Source organism: Phascolarctos cinereus, unplaced genomic scaffold (assembly GCF_003287225.1).
Source record: "Phascolarctos cinereus isolate Bilbo 61053 unplaced genomic scaffold, phaCin_HiC Scaffold_726;HRSCAF=1367, whole genome shotgun sequence".
Taxonomy (NCBI): domain Eukaryota; kingdom Metazoa; phylum Chordata; class Mammalia; order Diprotodontia; family Phascolarctidae; genus Phascolarctos; species Phascolarctos cinereus.
The window spans coordinates 264,721,594-264,740,371 of NW_027556098.1; the positions used below are offsets into that span (position 1 = coordinate 264,721,594).

The following is an 18,778-nucleotide window of genomic DNA, read 5'->3' on the forward strand; positions in this document are numbered from 1 at the left end:
AAGATGACGCACAATCTGATATAGGCTATACATTTACATTCCTATTAAACATATTTTCACATTAGTGTTGTTGTAAGTAAAAATTAAAACCAATAGGAGGAACCATCAGAAAGAGGAAACATAACTCAACAGAAGAGAAAAAAAATAGCAATTCAACTTCCATAGTTCTTTCTTTGGATGTGGATAGCATTTTCCATCACAAGGCCCCTGGAGGTGTCTTAGATCCTTGTATTGCTGGGAAGGGTTAAGTTTATCAATATTAGTCATCGCACAACGTGGCTGTTATTGTGTACAACGTTCTTTTGGTTCTGCTCATTTCATTCAGCATCAGACCATACAAGTCTTTCCAGGAAAAACAAGATATAGTTGAAACAGTGTTGGATCTGGTTTCAGAGGACCCAGGCTGCCACTTATTATCTGTCTGATCCTAGCCACATTACTTAATATCTTTCAACTTCAGTTTCCGTATATGTAAGATAAAGGAGTTAGACAGGATGGCCTCTGAGGTACCTTCTAGCTTTATGTCTATGATTTTACAATCCTAAATACAAATATCATACATGTTCCTTAGTGACATCTTGTTAATTAACCTATGCGTTTACCTTTCAGCAGAATAAATCTGGCCATTGATGTTATAAGTAGTTGAGACAGCTTATTTACTTCAGTTAAAAAGAAAAATCAAAGAATGTTCTGTGGGTCTATTCCAGGAAGTGATGCAAGATTATCGAGATGAAATCAAAGATTTTTTTGCAGCTGACAAACAGCTGGCTTCAGAACTTGAATATGACATGAAGAAATATGAAGAACAGCTGGCAAAGGAACGAGAACTGGAAGAACAAAGAAACGCAGAAAGAATGGCTGAGATCTCAGGAACCCTAGCACTAGCAGAGGTAAGTAAGGGACTCTGAATAAGGCTGATCCTGCAGAACGTAGCAGGCAACTGAAGAGTGCCCAGGGAGTGTTGTTTCCTAAAGCCTGAATCTAAAGTATGTTGAACTAACATTTCTTGGATATTTTCTGGCTACCATTTGGGTTTCTCTTGACTATTGTGTTTCTACTTACAATAAGAAGGTAAGGTACCTAGACTTCTGAGAATGATCTTCTCTCAAGCTAAAGAGTATCTTGTCCTAGACTCAGTAAGGAGCTGCTGAAGAATCTTGGGGGATGGGAGGGAGAAGAGGAGGTAGAGAATTAACATTACCAGACCTCTATTATTTTAGTAGCTGTGTGGAAGATAGATTTGAGAGGGCAGAGACCGAATGCCAGAAAGCTGCCCGTTAGGTGGCCAGTATAATAATAAGCAAGAGACCATAAAGGCCTGACTTAGCCTCATTTCTCAGTGACTGGAGAGAAGGGGATTGTTTTGAGAGCTGTTGTGGAGGTCAAATTCACAAGACTTAGTAGCTGAGAAAGATGGAAGTGTTGAGAATGTCTCTGAGGATGAGAATCTAGGTGACTGGAAGGACAGTGGTGCCCTCAAGAAAGATAAGGAAGTTTAGGGGTGAGGAGGACAGGGGGTTCTGTTTGGGTATGCTGGGTTTGGGGTGCCTACATAGCAGCTAAGTGGAGATGTCCAGCAGGGGAGTTAGAGCTCAGAGGAAATATTATTGCTGCATATATAGAGCTCAGGGCATCTTCATGTAGATAATTGAATCCATGGGAACTTAGAGAGGGTAAAGATAGGAAAAAGAAGAGGGCCCAAGATGAAGCCTTGCTGGCACTCTCAGAGGCAAAGGAGTCTGAGGAGTGGTCAGACAAGTTAGAGAAGAAGGATGCCTGAATAAAGGTCAGTAACTAAGTGATGAAGAGATCTTTAGAGAGGCAATATGGCATAAGCTATAGATAACTGGGCTTACGAATCAGGAACATCTAAATTCCAATCCTGCCTCTGACATTTAGTAGTTTTGTGACCAGAGATGAGTTATTTAGCTTCTCTGAGCCCCAACTTCTTCATCTCTAAAATGTGAATAATAATAAAAGCAAATATTGTATGCAAAACATCTTGCCAACTCCAAAGTGCTACATAAATACCAACTATTGTTATTGGTAACTTTGGAGAAAGCAGTTTCAATTAAGTGATCTGGTTGGAAGCCAGGTGGAAGGGCTTGAGAAGGGAGTGGGAGGTGAGAAGTTGGAAGAAATAAGTGGATGAATTTTTCTGAGTTTGGCTGTGAAAGGGAAGGGGGGAGAGAGAGCAAAAGAAAAGATAACTTGTGATGGGGTAGCAGAGTTAAGTGAAAGTTTATTAAGGATGGAGGAAACCTGGGTATATTTGGAAACAACTCCTGGAAAAGGTGGACAGTGATGGGTTCAAGGCTTGGCAAAAAGAAGGGTCACCTCCTGTCAGAGACTGGAGTGAAGAATAAGAGAATGCGAGTTGACAGAGAGGTATTTTGAAGTATAGAAGAAAAGTAGGAACTTGCAGTGGATAGCTTCTCTATTCTCAGGAAAGCTGGAGGTAAGATAAGAGGGAGGAGGATGCTGGTACAAGAGAAGAAGGGACAGTTTGGAACAACCACTGTGGGGAATGCAGTAGAAAAACAAATCAGGAAAGAATAAAAGGATTGCTGTGCAGCAGTAAGGGGCCATTTGAGATTGTATAACATACATTTGTGTTTCTCAGCGGTGAGGTGGTATAATACATAGAAAGTCAGAAAGAACTAGCTTCTGTTCCGTCCTCTGACTGGAGAGCTACTGAATCTCTCAGTGACAATCCAGGCAAGTTTCTAAGACTATGCATTGCAGAACAGTTGTTGATCTGCATTGGTAGAGAGAATTTACTGGCTGCAAGTTCCCTATGTTAATAAGATCATAGGCCTATACTAAAAAAAAAAAAGAATTGTGTAATAGATCTGGTTTACACAGCCTTGTGACTTCTTCCAGCAACCTTTAGTAATACATAATTAGGGGTGAAGAAGATGGATAGTTGGGGATGTCCCAGAGTTACAGTTTAGGTATTTGATTCATTCACAATTTTTGTGCAAACAATACCCTTCTTTTGTGCCTATGGTACATGATCATTTTGGACGCTTTTATATTTATTGGCTACCTCTTTTGAAAAGCTTGTTTATTGTAAGAAGATGCCTTTGGTAACTGTAGACTAATATAGACAGAAATAATTATCAGAAAACATCTGGGTTTTTTAACTCTTTTTTTTTAAGCTTTTACACAGAAATATTTACTTCAGAATGTATAGTTACAAATATATAAACTTACTCCCAAAACATGGGAGACTTCCTTCTCTTCCACTTCACCATCTCAGTCTCTGAGAGAAGAAGAGGATTAGGTTCATAGCTTTGCTCAGTTCCCATAGAGTTCAGTCTCCTTTCCAAACTTAAAACCCCACTGGGTCTCCAGACCCAGCCACGTGGGCTTCTCAAGGATTCTGTGCTGTTTTGGCTAGCTGCATCATCCCATCTGCAGTCATGACTCCAAGATTACCATTGTTTGAACTCCTCAGTCCCATTAGGATCACCTCCAAATAAATCAAAAACTTGAAACTGAGAAGGAAAGACAACATAGAACAGAAACAAAACACCTCCAGGCCCATTTCTCAGAGCCATGATAAAGGAGGGAAAGCAGGAGAAGTAAAGTCCTTCTTTTCTCACTGGTTCATTTCCTTTGGTTTAGTTTCCCATTGGTTCAGACCTGTGGACAAAGCAAATAAGAGATGGTAGAAAGAAGGCAAATGGTATAGTCTGTTCAGTTTTAAAGACACAGGCAGCTAATCAAAGAAGACTACCCTGACCCATGTGGTAGGGGACAGACACATTGCTCTCCATTTCAGTCAAACTAGACATTAACAAAAGGCCCCTCAAGGGCATCTCCATAGGAGAACTAGGCATGTCCAGAGAAGCCTGGGATACACATTTCTCCATTTGGAATTTGCCTTCCCATCAAATTGGAAGGGATATATATTTTTTTCTTAACATAGTAATCATCCCAAATTCAGAACAGATCTCTATGGTTTCTGAGGAGGCATAAACAATATGCTTTCACTTATTATATGCAATCCCATGTGTAGAGATGAAAATCAAAATTATCTCCAAATACAAAGTTCTGTAGATTCATGGAAATAGGAACATTTATTTCACAAAGTTCCCCAAATTAGTCAACAAAAGGAGAAGCATTTTACAAAGTTTACCAAATATCCCTACTTGCTTAGCCTTGTTAGCCTTATAGGACCTTTCTCAACCCATGAATTAAGTCCTTTTTTCTCCCCAACTTAATTATTTCAAAAAAAATTCAGTTTTTAAAATTTTGTGTTTCAGATTCTCACCTCTCCAGCCCCTCCCTTCCCCATTGAGAAGGCAAGCAGTGTGATACCCATTATACATGTGAAATCATGCAAAATGTATTTCTGTATTAGCCATGGTGCCAAAAAAAAGGAAGAAACAGTAAAGTGAAAAACAGTATGTTTCAATCTGCACTAAGAGTTCATCAGTTCTCTCTCTGGAGGTGGATAGCATTTTTCATGATGAGTTATGGATCATTGTATTGACAGAGTTACTAAGTCTCAGAGTTACTCTTTTATAGTTGATGATGGTTACAATATTGCTGTTATTGTGTACAATGTTCTCCTGGTTCTGCTCACTTCAATTTATTTGCATTAGTTCATGTAAGTCTTCCCAGGTTTTTCTGACACCATTTTGCTCATCATTTCTTACGACACAATAGTATTCCATTACAGTCATACATCACAGTGTGTTAAACCAAGGGTGGGGAACCTGTGGCCTTGAGGCCACATATAGCCTCAAATGTGGCCCTTTGACTGAATCCAAACTTCACAGAACAATTCCCCTTAATGAAAGGATTTATTCAAACCATTCCCCAGTTGATGAGCATCTCCTCAATTTCCAATCCGTTGCCAACACAAAAAGAGCTGCAATAAATATTTTTGTACATACAGATCCTTTTCCTTTTTTCTTATTTGATCTCTTTGGGATACAGACCTAGTAGTATTGCTGGGTCACAAGGTATGCATAGGAAGGTAGAGCCAAGATGGCGGAGTAAGGGCAAAGACTCACCTGAGCTCTTCCCCAAACCCTTCCAAATACCTTAAAAAATGACTCTAAACAAATTCTAGAGCAGCAAAACTCACAAAAACTTCCAGCCTAAGACAACTTAAAAGGTCAGCAGGAAAGGTCTGTCTCACATGGGTGAGAGTAGAGCACAATCCAGTGCAGGCCTTGGGAGTGATTGAATCAGCATCGGCAGGGGCTGCTTCCCGAGCTGTCAGGCCGCAGACGGTAAGGGGTCAAACAACTGATCAGAAGGAGATTACAGGGATCTTTTTGCTAGCACTGAGGCAGAACTTTGTTGCTTTGCCCATACTCAGATCCATGTCACAGTCCTGGGTGGCAATCCCAGGGTGAGGAGGAGCACTAGCATAGCAAAGCTTGCAGCCACAGTGGAGGAGAACCCTCCTCACAGTTACAGGGCAGAAAAGAGTACTTGTGGTCACTCACAGACCAGAGCACAGGCCAGGAGAGGAGTAAACACCTCTCCTTAGATCATACCACCTTGGAAGAGCTGAAAACTTATAGGTTCCTAGAAGTATCTCTGAAAACAGTTGCACAAAACCCCTCAAGCTCGGGACAGTGCACCCTCCACCTTGGAAGCAGAGCCCTACTTTAACAAAGAGTTAAAAATCAAGTAATAGGTTAGAAGGATGAGCAAACAATGGAAAAAACTTGACTATTGAAAGTTACTATGGTGGCAAGGAAGATCAAAACATACACTTAGAAGAAGACAACAAAGTCAAAGCTCCTACATCCAAAGTCTCCCAGAAAAATATGAATTGGTCTCAGGCCATGGAAGAGCTCAAAAAGGATTTTGAAAATCAAGTAAGAGAGGTAGAGGAAAAATTGAGAAGAGAAATGAGAGTGATACAAGAAAATAATGAAAAATGAGTCTTGGTAAAGGAGACCCAAAAAATACTGAAGAAAATAACACCTTAAAAAATAGACTAGACCAAATGGCAAAAGAGGTTCAAAAAGCCAGTGAGGAGAAAAATGCCTTTAAAAGCAGAATTGACCAAATGGAAAAGGAGGTCCAAGGGGGCAGCTAGGTAGCACAGTGGATAGAGTACCAGCCCTGAATTCAGGAGGACCTGAGTTCAAATCCGGACTCAGACACATAACACTTAACTAGCTGGGTGACCTTGGGCAAGTCACTTAACCCCATTGCCTAGCCAAAAAAAAAAAAAAGAAAGAAAAGGAGGTCCAAAAGTTCACTGAAGAAAATAATTCCTTAAAAATTAGAATGGAGCAAATGGAAGCTAATAACTTTATGATAAATCAAGAAACAATAAAACAAAACCAAAAGAATAAAAAAATAGAAGACAATGTGAAATATCTCATTGGAAAAACAACTGACCTGGAAAATAGATCCAGGAGAGATACTAAAAATTATTGGACTACCTGAAAGCCATGATCGAAAAAAGAGCCTAGACATTTTTTAAAGAAATTATCAAGGAAAATTGCCCTCATATTTCAGAAGTTCCCAAAGTGGGCAATATCGCCTGTGGGGAGGGGGTGTTGGAACAATTCAGTGGGGTGGTAGTAGTTTCAGGTGTAATTGAGGGTCATTGAATAAAAATAAAGGGGCAGTGGAAGCATAAGGAAAGAAGAGAAGAAAATTTTGAAAACCTGTTCGTACATGTTTCAGTTAAAGTTGTAGTCATTACATTGTTTTGCAAATAAATACACAAAATACAAGTTATAACCTATTTGTGGCCGAATCCACCAACAGATCTTAAGCAAGTGTTGGCATGTAAGCATGTCACACATTGTGGGGAAGTTCAGCATGCATTGGCAGAAATATGTGCGTATAATGACTTATTTATTATACGATACTATACAGTTGCATGACACAATATTGCATCATCAAAATTTCAATGCAGGAAAAAACACAAATTTACAATAAATTATTAAATTTAAGATGCATCATTTTTTAAAAATACATATATTTTTTGAAATGAGGCAAATTTCAAAAAAAAATTTAAAGAGTTAAAGAAAGTAGATTTCCACGGGTGTGGTGAGTGATTTTTTTTTTAAAGGGGGGGCAGTAGGCCAAATAAGTCTGGGAACCTCTGTTCTAGAACAAGAGGATAAAATAGAAACTGAAATAATCCACTGCTTACCTCCTGAAAGAGATGCCAAAATGAAAACTGCTAGGAATATTATAGCCAAATTCCAGAGTTCCCAGGTCAAGGAGAAAATATTGCAAGCAGCCAGAAAGAAACAATTCAAATATCATGGAACTACAGTCAGGATAACACAAGATTTAGCAGCTTCCACATTAAAGGATTGGAGCATCCAAAGGATTGGAATATGTTATTCTGGAGGGCAAAGGAGCTAGGATTACAACCAAGAATCATCTACCCAGCAAAAGTGAATGTAATCCTGCAGGGGGGAAAATGGATATTCAATGAGATAAAGGACTTTCAAGCATTCTTAATGAAAAGAGCAGACCTGAATAGAAAATTTGACTTTCAAATACAAGACTCAAGAGAATCATAAAAAAGTAGTCATAAGGGAGTTAAGGTTAAACTATTTACATTCCTACACGGGAAGATGATATTTGTAACTCATAAGACTTTTCTCATTATTAGTGTACTTAGAGTATATATGTCTAGAGGGCACAGGTGTGAGTTGAGTATGAAGGGGATGTCTAAAAAATAAAATTAAGGGGTGAGACAGGAATGTACTGGGAGAAAGAGAAAAGGAGAGGTAGAGTGGGGTAAATTGTTTCCCATAAAAGAGGCAAGAAAAAGCTTTTACAGTAGAGAGAAAGGAGGAGAGGGGAGGGGGAGGGAGTGAACTTTATTCTTATCAGAAGTGGCTCAGAGAGGTAATAACATACACACTCAATTGGATATAGAAATCTATCTTACCCTACAGGAAAGTTGGAGGGGAAAGAGGATAAGAGAGGGGGTAGGGGAGGAAGGGAGGGCAGATTGGGGGAGGAGGTAGTCAGAAGCAAAACACTTGAGGAGGGACAGGGTGAAAGGAAAGAGAGAATAGAATGGGGGGATAGGATGGAGGGAAATACAGTTAGCACTATTCAGTGTAAAAAAATTTGAAGCAAGTATCTGACAAAGGCTTCATTTCTAAAACATATAGAGAGCTGAGTCAAATTTATAAAAATAAGAGCCATTCCCCAATTGATAAATGATCAAAAGATATGATAAGTTTTTAAATGAAGTACTCAAGCTATCTATAGCCATTTGAAAAAATACTCTAACTCACTGTTGATTGGAGAAATACAAATTAAAACAGTTCTGAGGTACTACTTCATCCCTATTAGATTGGCTAATAGGACAGAACAGGAAAATGACATTTGTTGGAGGATATGTGGGAAAAAATGAGACACTAATGCACTGTTGGTGGAGTTGTGAATTGATTCAACTATTTTGTAGAGCAATTTGGAACTATGCCCAAAGCGCTATAAAACCATGCATACCAGGGGCAGTAGGTGATGTAGTGGATAGAGCCACCAGCCCTGGAGTTAGGAGGATGTGAATTCAAATCTGGCTTGAGACATATAATACTCACTAGCTGTGTGACTGTGGGCAAGTCACTGAACCCCAGATTACAAAGAAAGGAAGGAAGAGAGAGAGAGAAAGAAAGAGAGAGAGAGAGAGAGAGGGAGGAGGAGGAGGGAGGGAGAGAGAGAGAGAAGAGAGAGAGAGAGAGAGAGAGAGAGAGAGAGAGAGAAGAAAGAAAGAAAGAAAGAAAGAAAGAAAGAAAGAAAGAAAAAGAAAGAAAGAGAGAAATGATGAGTAGGATGCACTCAGAGAAACCTGGAAAGATGTACATGGACTGATGCAAAGTGAATTGTACTGTGTACAAAGTAACAGCAATATTGTAAGATGATTAGTTATGCTCAGCAATACAGTGATCCAAGACAACTCTGAAGGACTTATGAAAAATGCTTATGAATGTGTGTGTGTGTATGTATATGTATAAATGTTGGCTTGGCTTACCCAGGGTCAATTAATTTTTCTCCACTTGTTTAGATCTGACTTTATTTGTATAAATAGTGTTTTGTAATTGTGTTCATATGGTTTCTAGATATGTGTTGTCAGGTAGACTCTCAAGTGTTATGTACTGTTTGTAGTTATTTTTAGTAAAATTTCTCTCTGTCTCTTCCTTCTGGGTTTTGTTGGTTATAGAAATGCTGATGATTTAATGTGGGTTCATTTTATATCCTTCAACTTTGCTGAAGTTGCTGTTTCAATTAGTTTTTTAGTTGATTTCTCTAGGCTTCTCTAAGTATTACCATCATATTGTCTGCAAAGAATGATAGTTTTATTTCCTCATTGCCTATGCTTATTCCTTCAGTTGCTTTTTCTTGTCTTATTGATGCACTAGTATTTTCTAGTACAGTATTGAATAGTAATGCTGATAATGGACATCCTTGCTCATCCATCTGCAACACTTTTATGTGAGGTGATTTTCCCCATTCTTCTCCTTTCTCTCAGTGCATCCCTCTTTCTCACCCCTCCATTTTTTAATTGAGATTATCCCAACATAGTCAACTCACACCCATGCCCTCTATCCATATAGACTCCTTCTAACTGCTCTAATGATGACAGAGTTCTTAGGAATTACATGTAGCATCTTCCCATAAAGAATGTAAACAGTTTAACCTTATTGAGCCCCTTATGATTTCTCTTTTCTGTTCACCTTTTTATTTTTCTCTTGAGTCTTATATTTAAATGTCCACTTTTCCACTAAAGGATTATACTCAATTTGGCTGGTTCATGGTTTCTAGATCCTTTGCCTTCTGGAGTATTATTCCAAGCCCTCCCTCTACTCCTTTATCATGATAGCTGTAAATCTTGTTTGATTCTGACTGTAGCTCCATGGTATTTCAGTGGTTTCTTTCTGGCTGTTTGAAGTATTTTCTCTTTAATTTGGGAGCTCTGAAATTTATTTTGCTATGATATTCCTGGGAGTTTTCATTTGGAGATTTCTTTCAATAGGTAATTGGTGGATTCTTTCAACTTCTATTTTACCTTTTGATTCTAAGGTATCAAAGAAGTTCTCCTTTATAATTTCTTGAAATTCAATGATTTCTAGACCCCACCACACACCTTTTTTTTTTTCCATCATGGCTTTCAAGTAGTCCAGTAATTCTCAGATTATTCCTCCTTGATCTACTTTCCAGGTCACTTGTTTTTTCCAGTGAGAAATTTCATATTTTCTTTTCTTTTTTTCCCCATTCTTTTGACTTTGTTTTATTATTTCTTGATATCTCATCGAGTCATTAGCTTCCACTTGACTGATTGTAATTTTTAAGGAATTATTTGAGTAAGGTTTTGTACCTCTTTTTCCGGTTGGCCAATTCTGCTTTTTTAAGGAGTCATTTCATCAATGAGGTTTTGTACTTCTTTTACCATTTGGTCAATTCTGATTGTTAAGATGTTATTTTCTTCAGTATTTTTTTATGCCTTTTACCAGTCTGTATGTTCTCTTTTCACAGTTTTCTTGCATTGCTCTCATTTCTTTTCCCAGTTTTTCCTCTACCACTCTTATTTGATTTTTAAAATATTTTTTCTTTGTTTTTCTTTTAATCTTTCTTTAGCTCTTTCAGGAATTCTTGGTAGGCTTTTGTTCAATCTGCATTTTTCTTTGAGGCTTTGCTTGTAGATGTTTTCATGTAATTGTCATCTTTTGAGTTTGTCTTGAGCCATCACTAAAGTAGCTTATTGTGCTTAAGTTTTGATTTTTTGTTGTTGTGAGGCAGTCGGGTTAGGTGACTTGCCCAGCGTCACACAGCTAGCGTCAGGTGTCTGAGGCTGGATTTGAACTCAGGTCCTCCTGACTCCAAGGCCGGCGCTCTATCCACTGTGCCACCTAGCCACCCCTGTTTATTCATTTTTTAACTTATTTCTTTACTTTGAATTTTATGGTAAAGTTGGGCTCTGCTCACCAGGGGTGAAGGAAGGGTTATTGTTCTAAGCCTTTTTCCATTCTCCTGTTTGAACATCTAGTTCTAGGGGTCTGTAAGTTTTTGGTGTTTCCAGGGAGAAGAGATCTGGGGGTAGGAGTGGTTTCTGTTCTTTTGGTTTGCATTCTGGTCATTACTCAGGTGGAGGGCCCCCTTGCAACCACAAGTACTAGCACTCCTTTCAGCCCTGGATCTGCAACCTGGAACTGGGTAATGGGCAATGGAGTTGCTAAACAGCACTGGTCCTGCCCTCAGTGCCAGCACAAGGTCTCCTACAGTCTCTTCCTGATCAGTTATCCATACCTCTTACCATCTCTGGGCAGTGAGAGGCTCCTGCCATCGTCACTGCCTCCATGGCCCGGAGCTGGTTCTGCTGTTGAGCTTCCCTCCTGGCCAGGCCCCACTTCAGTGCCACAGACCTCTTCTGACTTCCTCAGTCATCTTGGGCTAGAAAAACGTCTCACCTCCTTTTGTTGGCTGTACTGCTTCAGAAGTTGATTTGACACATCATGTTAAAGTTGTTCGAAGGACAATGTTAAGAGGTTCCTGCTGGAATGCTCCCTCTCTGCTGCCATGTTCACATGAACTGAATTTAAAGAAAGGAATTTGAAGAGCACAAGGGCGAGAGGAACAGCATTCCAGGCATGGGAGACAGTGCGGAGGCCCAGGGACAGATGTTGTATGTGAGCAACAGCAAGTAGGCCGGGATGGCTGGAACGTAAAGTACATGGAAAGGCAGGAAGGGTCAGGCTGTAAAGAGCTTTAAATGCCACCTCGGTTCTGTATGATCCTAGAGGCAATGAGGAACTACTGGAGCTCATTGAGGAGGGGAGGCAGCATGGTCAGACCATCCTTTAGAAAAAAGTCACATTGGCAGCTAAGGATGGATTGGAGTGAGGAGAGACTTGAGGTACTGAGGCCTTCATTAGAAAGTTTACTGTCGTAGTTCAGGCAGGAGGATCTGTCCTAAGGTCTTGGCCATGAGTAGAGAGAGAAAAAAACTTCCATAGAGAAAGAAATGAAAGATCTGACAATTGATCATATTGAGTGAGAGAAGTTCAGGATGTGATACAAGATAAACTCTCTCTTTCTCCTTCTAGCAGTCCCCTCTGAGTTTAGGAACATCACCACCTCCTGTTGGTCATGATAATCCTGGTGGGAGTCAGGCCACATCTTCTGGATTACCAGGTGGCCCTGTGCCTACCTCATCTCCTACATCTGAAACTGGGTCACTGAAGTTGTTAACATTCAAAACCAGGTACAGAGCTAACTTAGCTAAGAGGTCTGAATCAAAAGGGGGCACATTCTGTCATCAGGTTATTCCCTGGGATCTTGAGAATCCAGTTGCATTTTCACCCTTAGAAGGGTTGGCTAATCTTCACTGGCCATTGTCAGTGATGGATAATCACACTGGATTTTCATTGATGTTTTTGGTTTTTCACTCTGGATTTTAGATGCATGGATATGAGTGATGGTTTTAAAAGAGAGAGGATAGTAATTAAGGTCTCTGTTCTTCCTCTCTGTAGTGACTTGTTGGAAAAAAAAAATCAATGGTTATGGTATGTTCTCCCACACAGGCGTATGTCCTTGAGTACCCTTGCAATTCTAAATTCTGTCAAAAAAGCTGTGGAGTCCAAAAAGGATCAAAGGAGTCAGAGCTTTGGAGGACTTTCTTTCCCCTCCCAGTCAGGAAATACAGGCAGCAGCAAGCAAGGCACACCATCCAGTTGGGACAAAAGTGAGTGTTGTTTTTCACAGAAAGTTGAACAGAAGCAACTCAGTTATCAGTCTTTGAAATGAAAAATGAGAGTGGTTAGATTAAATAAAAACCCTGTTATTGTAATATCAATTATATTTTCCTAGGGTCTTTAAATTTTTATATTTTGTGTTTATATCACCTAGATTTGCTCATTTATCCTCCTTTCCCATAATCCCCGAGAATCATCCTTTATGACAGAGAATTCCAAAAGAGATCAGTGAAACTAACTAATCAGCCAACTCCGGCATGGTAGCTAGTATTCCATAACCCATAATCCATTCTCTTAGCTTTTTGGTCATTATAATCCTATAGCATTTAGTTTCAGTTATGTTGTTGTTTTTCTATTTGCATTGTTGTTATCATTGTGTTATATTTTCCTGGTTCTGTGTAATTTACTTTGCATAGGTTTAAACTAGTCTTCCAGATTTCTTTGTATTCATCATAGACATCATTTCTTACATTTCTTATATTCCTTTACATTCATGTGCGATGAATTGTTTGTTTAGTCATTCCCCAGTTGATGGGCATCTGTTTTGTTTCTAGTTCTTTGTTATTACCAAAAATGCTGCTACAAATACTTTGGGGGCAAGTGGGATCTTTTTTTTTCTTTGATTTTTCTCTTTCATTGATCTTTTTTTTCAGAGTCTTTTTGTAGCCTGAATCAGCACTCTGTCAAAGCCACTATCTGTGCAACTGACCGGGCCATCAGCACCCCTGATCGTGAGTCATTCACTTGAATAAGTAACACCATCTAACCTTCTCTCTCTGTCAGTGTGTCTTTGTAGTAGCAGTTAGTCAATACTCAGTTAACATTTATTAAGCACTTACTGTGTTCCAGTGTTAAGGCCTGGGGATGAAAAGAAAAGTAAAAAAAGAAAAAAAACCAGTTGCTTCCCTCAGGGAGCTCACATTGTAATGGGGGAGACAACATGAAACAACCATATGCACACAAGATGTATACAGAGTAAATTGGAGGTTAAGTTCAGAGGGAAGGCATTAGCATTGAGGGAGATTAGAAAAGGCTTCTTGCAGAAGGTGGGAATTTAACCAAGAAGGAAGCCAGACTGAGGAAATGAAGAGAGAAAGCATTGTAGGCATGGGAGACAGCGATTGAAAATGCCTGGAGTCTAGAGATGAAGTAGCTTGTGTGAAAAACAGCCAGGAGGCCATTGTCACTAGATTGGAAGGGAATAAGGTGAAGAAGATTAGAAAGATGGGAAGGGGCCAGGTTATGAATGACTTTACAAGCCAAATTGAGAATTTTACATTTGATCCTGGAGTCAGGGAGCCACTCGAATTTTATTGAGGGGGAAGATCACTTTGACAGATGAGTAGAGGATGACCTGGAGCAGGGAGAGATTTGAGGCAGGCAGTTCTTACTAGCAGACTGTAGCAATTGTCCAGCATGAGGTGATGAGGGCCTGCCCCATGGGGGTGGCAGTGTCAGAGAAGAGAAGGGAACATAGATGAGAGATGTTGTGAAGGTAGCAACCAGTGCTAGAAAGGATGGCCAGACAAGGTTTCAATAAGTGCAAGAAGTGAGAAAGGAAAAGATTAAAAATGAAGGCAAGTTTGTTACTTATGGAGCAGTCAATCAACATGCATTGATTTATCTATTTTTACTTTTTTTTTGAGAGGCAGTGGGTGAAATGACTTGCCCAGGGTCACACAGCTAGTAAGTGTTAAGTGTCTGAGGCCAGATTTGAACTCAGATCTTCCTGAATCCAGGGTTGGTGCTCTATCCACTGCACCATCTAGCTGCCCCCTTAATATGCATTTATTAAGGGCACTAGCTAAGAACTGGGAATACAGAAACAAACAGAAAGAGACAGTCCCTGCCCTCCACTGGAGGGAAACAACACATCAAAGGGAACTGAAAAACAGAGGGGGTGGGGATGGTAGAGCAAGTCCTTTGGAGATGTCAGTAGGGAGAGGAATGACGTCTTTGGCCTGGGTCTCATCCTTAAACTGGAGATCCTGTGGGAGGGAGGGAGCTTTCAGGGTGAATAGTTCTATGGCATGGTGGACAAAATCCTGGGGAGTTGAGTCAACAGTGCACCCGCATGGCCACACAATGTATTCTTTACTCTGGAGCAGGTATTCTAGAGAGCACAGTGAAAAGAGTTGGGTAGATCTGGAGTGGACATTGGGAATGAAGGAGTTCAGGTTGAAGAAGATGAGAATAAGGGCACTAGCAGTAGTGGATGAGAGAGGGTTTGTTCTGTGACATCTAGGGGTTTAGTATCACTGGGATGGGAATAATGAGAGTTCGGGCAGATTATTCTCCCTATGGGACTCAGCCCCTGCTAGGGAGGTTGGGCACGCTGGAGTATGAGCCTCTGCTGGAGAGTAAGCAGCATGGCAGAGCCTTCTCATGATGTGGAGGCTCCTGGCAACATGTAGGGAAATTGAACAGGTCAGAGGATGAGCCAGTTTGGATGTGGAACAGACAGGAGGGTAGGCTAGTATCAGAAAATACTGAAGAAACTTGGTAACACTTTTCAGTGAGTAGTAAAGAATACTGCTAGTCATTCAACAAAGATAATGTATCGATGTGCCTACTGTACTGTATTTACCTTGCTTTTTACTTAGAGTGTACTTCTATTTCATAGAATTACAAAATGTTTGAGATTGTTTAGTTAATTGGCGTCATTCTTACTAATGATGCAGGTGAGTCCCAGAGATATCCCATGACTTCACCACAGCCAAAGAGCTCTAGTTAGCGGCAAAGCCAGTAGAATTTAGGTCTCTCTCTGTCCAGTGTTCTTTCCACTATACCATGCATTTCATTTTGTACTTCAAATTAGAGGTGAATTTCTACAGTGGAGAATAGCAAGAGTTCCCTTTTTACCTTTATAAAGTTTTTGGAACCATAATTTTGAGTTTAAATCACCACAGCTTGAAGATATTCTTGTCAAAAATAAAAAGAATCAAAGTTGGTTGGGGGCAAAGAAACAGCATTGAAAAATAATAACTGACATTTATATAGTACTGTAAGGATCAGAGTGCTTTACATGTTACTAAACTACATCTTCAGAAATACCCTGTGAGGTACATACTGTTATCTCTATTTTATAGATGAAGAAACTGAACCTCAGAGCAGATTAACTGGCTTTCTTTGTCTCACACAACTAGTAAATGGTGGGGGTGGAATTTGACCCCGAGTCTGTCTAGAATCAGAATTGAGCTCTCCTCTATTCTCTCAGCAATTCAGGAGGAGACCACCTTCTGATTCCAAAGGAGAAATCAACCTTGCCTTCTTTTATAGGAGAGGAGAGGGGGTTTTTTTTTGTTTGTTTGCTTGTTTTCCATTTCTGCAATACAGTTGAATCAGGAGACCAGAATTTCTTCTGAGATCAGTCTGTCTGTTTCATACACAGATCGGTCAAGTCCTGTAATCTTGTCTACATATTCTAAAGGATTTGTATTGGCTGCTGATGAATCAATAGCAAACTGATAGGACATTTATCTACTTAAGACTGCAGCAAAGATATAGTCAAGAACCCTATTCTGTCAGAATAAGAGAATATAAGCTGTGATGACAAATTTTTTAAGACTGAATTAGAAACCTAACAAAGTAGAATTAATAACATGAAGTATTTTCAATGAGGAAATGCATTTCTTTGAATAAGAGCTGAAGTTATCATTGAGGGCACCATAATTATTTTGTTTGCAGAACAAATGTAGAAGCAAATGAAGTAAATTGCATCAGTAATGTATTGATTGAGGAGCCTGTATTATATATATATATATATACCCTTGTTGTTAACCATCAGTAGTCATATTCCAGGCTTGTAAAATGGAAGGTCAGCTTTCAGGCTTATGGTGTGATCTTTGGAACTTCATCAGCATGATATCTCTTAGTACATATATTCCCATTGAAGGGTTAATTTCTTAGGTGCAGTTAAGTTTCTTAATGCCCTTCCATTCTAGTCATCAGTAAGGTGAGGTCATGGAGCTACTCCTGAATTGGGAATAAGTATAACAACTGTTAACTGCCAAGTTAATGAGAATGCATACATAGTATCACAATTGAAGTGTATTTCCAACCTATCTTTTAGGATGTGCCATTTATGTGCCCACTCTTATCTAGTTATTTACATGGAAACCTCTTTATTTGACACTCCCATTCCCCATAATAACTGCTCTTCAGTACTGTGCCCAGTGAAACTCCATGGTTTCCTCCCCTTCCCTGCTTCTCACATCCCATGGCTTTTTTTTTTTAATATCCTATGTGCAAACATCTGTCATCTGCAAAGACACTCCTCAGTCTTCCATTGAACACTCCCTTGTAACAAAGAACAATCACCAAGTAAAAACACCTCAGACTGTGACTGTATATGACAGTATATACAATGTTCTGCTCTGCTAGTTCTGCTTCATAACCAGCTGCTGATAACCAAGGCAGTGTAGTTCAGAAGTTTCAAAGTCCATTTTGAGAAGGAGCCTTCCCACTCCCACTCCTTTTCCAGCATCAGGCAATTCTACCTCACTTAAATTCAGTTCCTGAGCAAGTCAAGACATCACCCTAGCGATGCCATTGATCCCCTTTGAGAACAGACGACAACTAGATTTCTTAGCTCATTCCAGTCTTCACAACAAAGCCATGTAACACACTGTGTTACACCTGATGTGCACTGAATGAATGTTAACTTGAATATTCTCTTAGCAGTCAAGAGTCATCCAGCTGACTTTCTCTAAGCCTTTAGTGGTTTGAGGACAGGGTCAATTTAGGTTTGGAATTTCTAGATTGGGCTAGGTGGACTAGGGTTATCTATAGTTTGGGAGCCCCAGACACTCAACCCAGGCCAGAACCCAGAGCACATACCTTGAGTTACGTTTACTTCATACATTCAAAGCTTCACTCTAGTAAGTTAGAGTGTTTCAGTTCAGAGAGTAGGATAACCACATAGACACCCTGAAATTTTTTTGTTCCAGCTCTGATCTCCCACAGTTCCAGTCACAAGTATTAAAATATAATCATGATAGAGTATTCCTGTTTGACAGTGAACTTATCTGGAAGGACAACACCAGGATACAGACACTTCTTCTCTATGATTGAAATCTCTTAATTATTTCATTCTTGATAATTCCTACATATTTTCATATCTCAGGCAGCTATGTGGTACAGTAGATAGAATGCTGCCCCTGGAGTCAGGAAGATGGGAGCTCAAATCTAGTTTCAGACACTTATTAGCTGTGTGACCCTGAGCAATCACCTCACCTTGCCTCAGTTTCTTTATCTGTAAAATGGGAATAATAGCAGCATCTACCTCTTAGGTTGTTGTGAGGATCAAATGAGTTATCTGTAAAGTTTAGCTCAGTGCTTGGCCCATAGTAAGTGCTATGTAAATGCTGTTATTGTTTTTGTTGTTATAGCCAAGGTCTGCTTATAGGCTTCATCTTTAAGAAAGGTCAGCACATCTCCTACACCCATATGATAACTACAGCTTCTCTAGTTTTAGTCATGAAGATGTTGTCATTAAAGGCAATGAGTAATTTTGGGTTGCCATACATCGAACAGGTGTAATATTATAATATGCAGAAAGCTCCTCTCCATTTTTTCTTCATCTGTATGTTTCTGGCTCAGGGCGCAGAGTGCTTCTATTTCAGCAGTTAGGTACCATATGCTGAGGAAACAGGGAGAATGCAGCTCCTTTTAGTATGATAATTCCCAGGAGTCCCAGATTTCAGTTCCTGCTTGGTTTCCTAGCAGCGTGTGTTCTTTAGCAGTGAAGGCTGGCACGTTGTATTAGAACTGCTTTAATTCGTTTGTATGGAGCTGTCTTCACATTGAAGATGGAGCTCTCAAGTGTCACCAAATCAGATGCAGTTTTTCTTTTTCTCATTTCAAACGCATCATTCCTGTTGATACAATTTCTGGGGATCACTCTTTACTTTAAGCTGGGGAAGGAGGCTGAGAGATGTCTCCACAGACATTTCTTTTTTCTAGGAGAATTAGGTGAAACACTGCTTACAAATCCAGTGACCCTATGATGTTACATTAGGGATGGATGGCAGATAAAGACAGTGTAGCACAACTCTAGTTAATTTTGGATA

At 39.7% G+C, this 18,778-nt stretch overlaps 1 protein-coding gene across 2 annotated transcripts in view; it reads left to right on the forward strand.

Annotated features, from left to right (window-relative positions):
- Window positions 1-18,778, forward strand: part of NCAPD3 (non-SMC condensin II complex subunit D3) — a 106,608-nt gene that overhangs the window by 86,065 nt on the left and 1,765 nt on the right. Inside the window, exons 29-32 of one of the 2 annotated variants that reach the window (XM_020968758.1) lie at window positions 708-890; window positions 12,063-12,217; window positions 12,537-12,697; window positions 13,361-13,438. In XM_020968758.1, coding sequence (XP_020824417.1) covers window positions 708-890; window positions 12,063-12,217; window positions 12,537-12,697; window positions 13,361-13,438 — 577 coding nt within the window. Of the gene's footprint in view, window positions 1-707; window positions 891-12,059; window positions 12,218-12,536; window positions 12,698-13,360; window positions 13,439-18,778 lie in introns of both variants that reach the window. The other variant, XM_020968757.2, reaches the window with a different exon arrangement.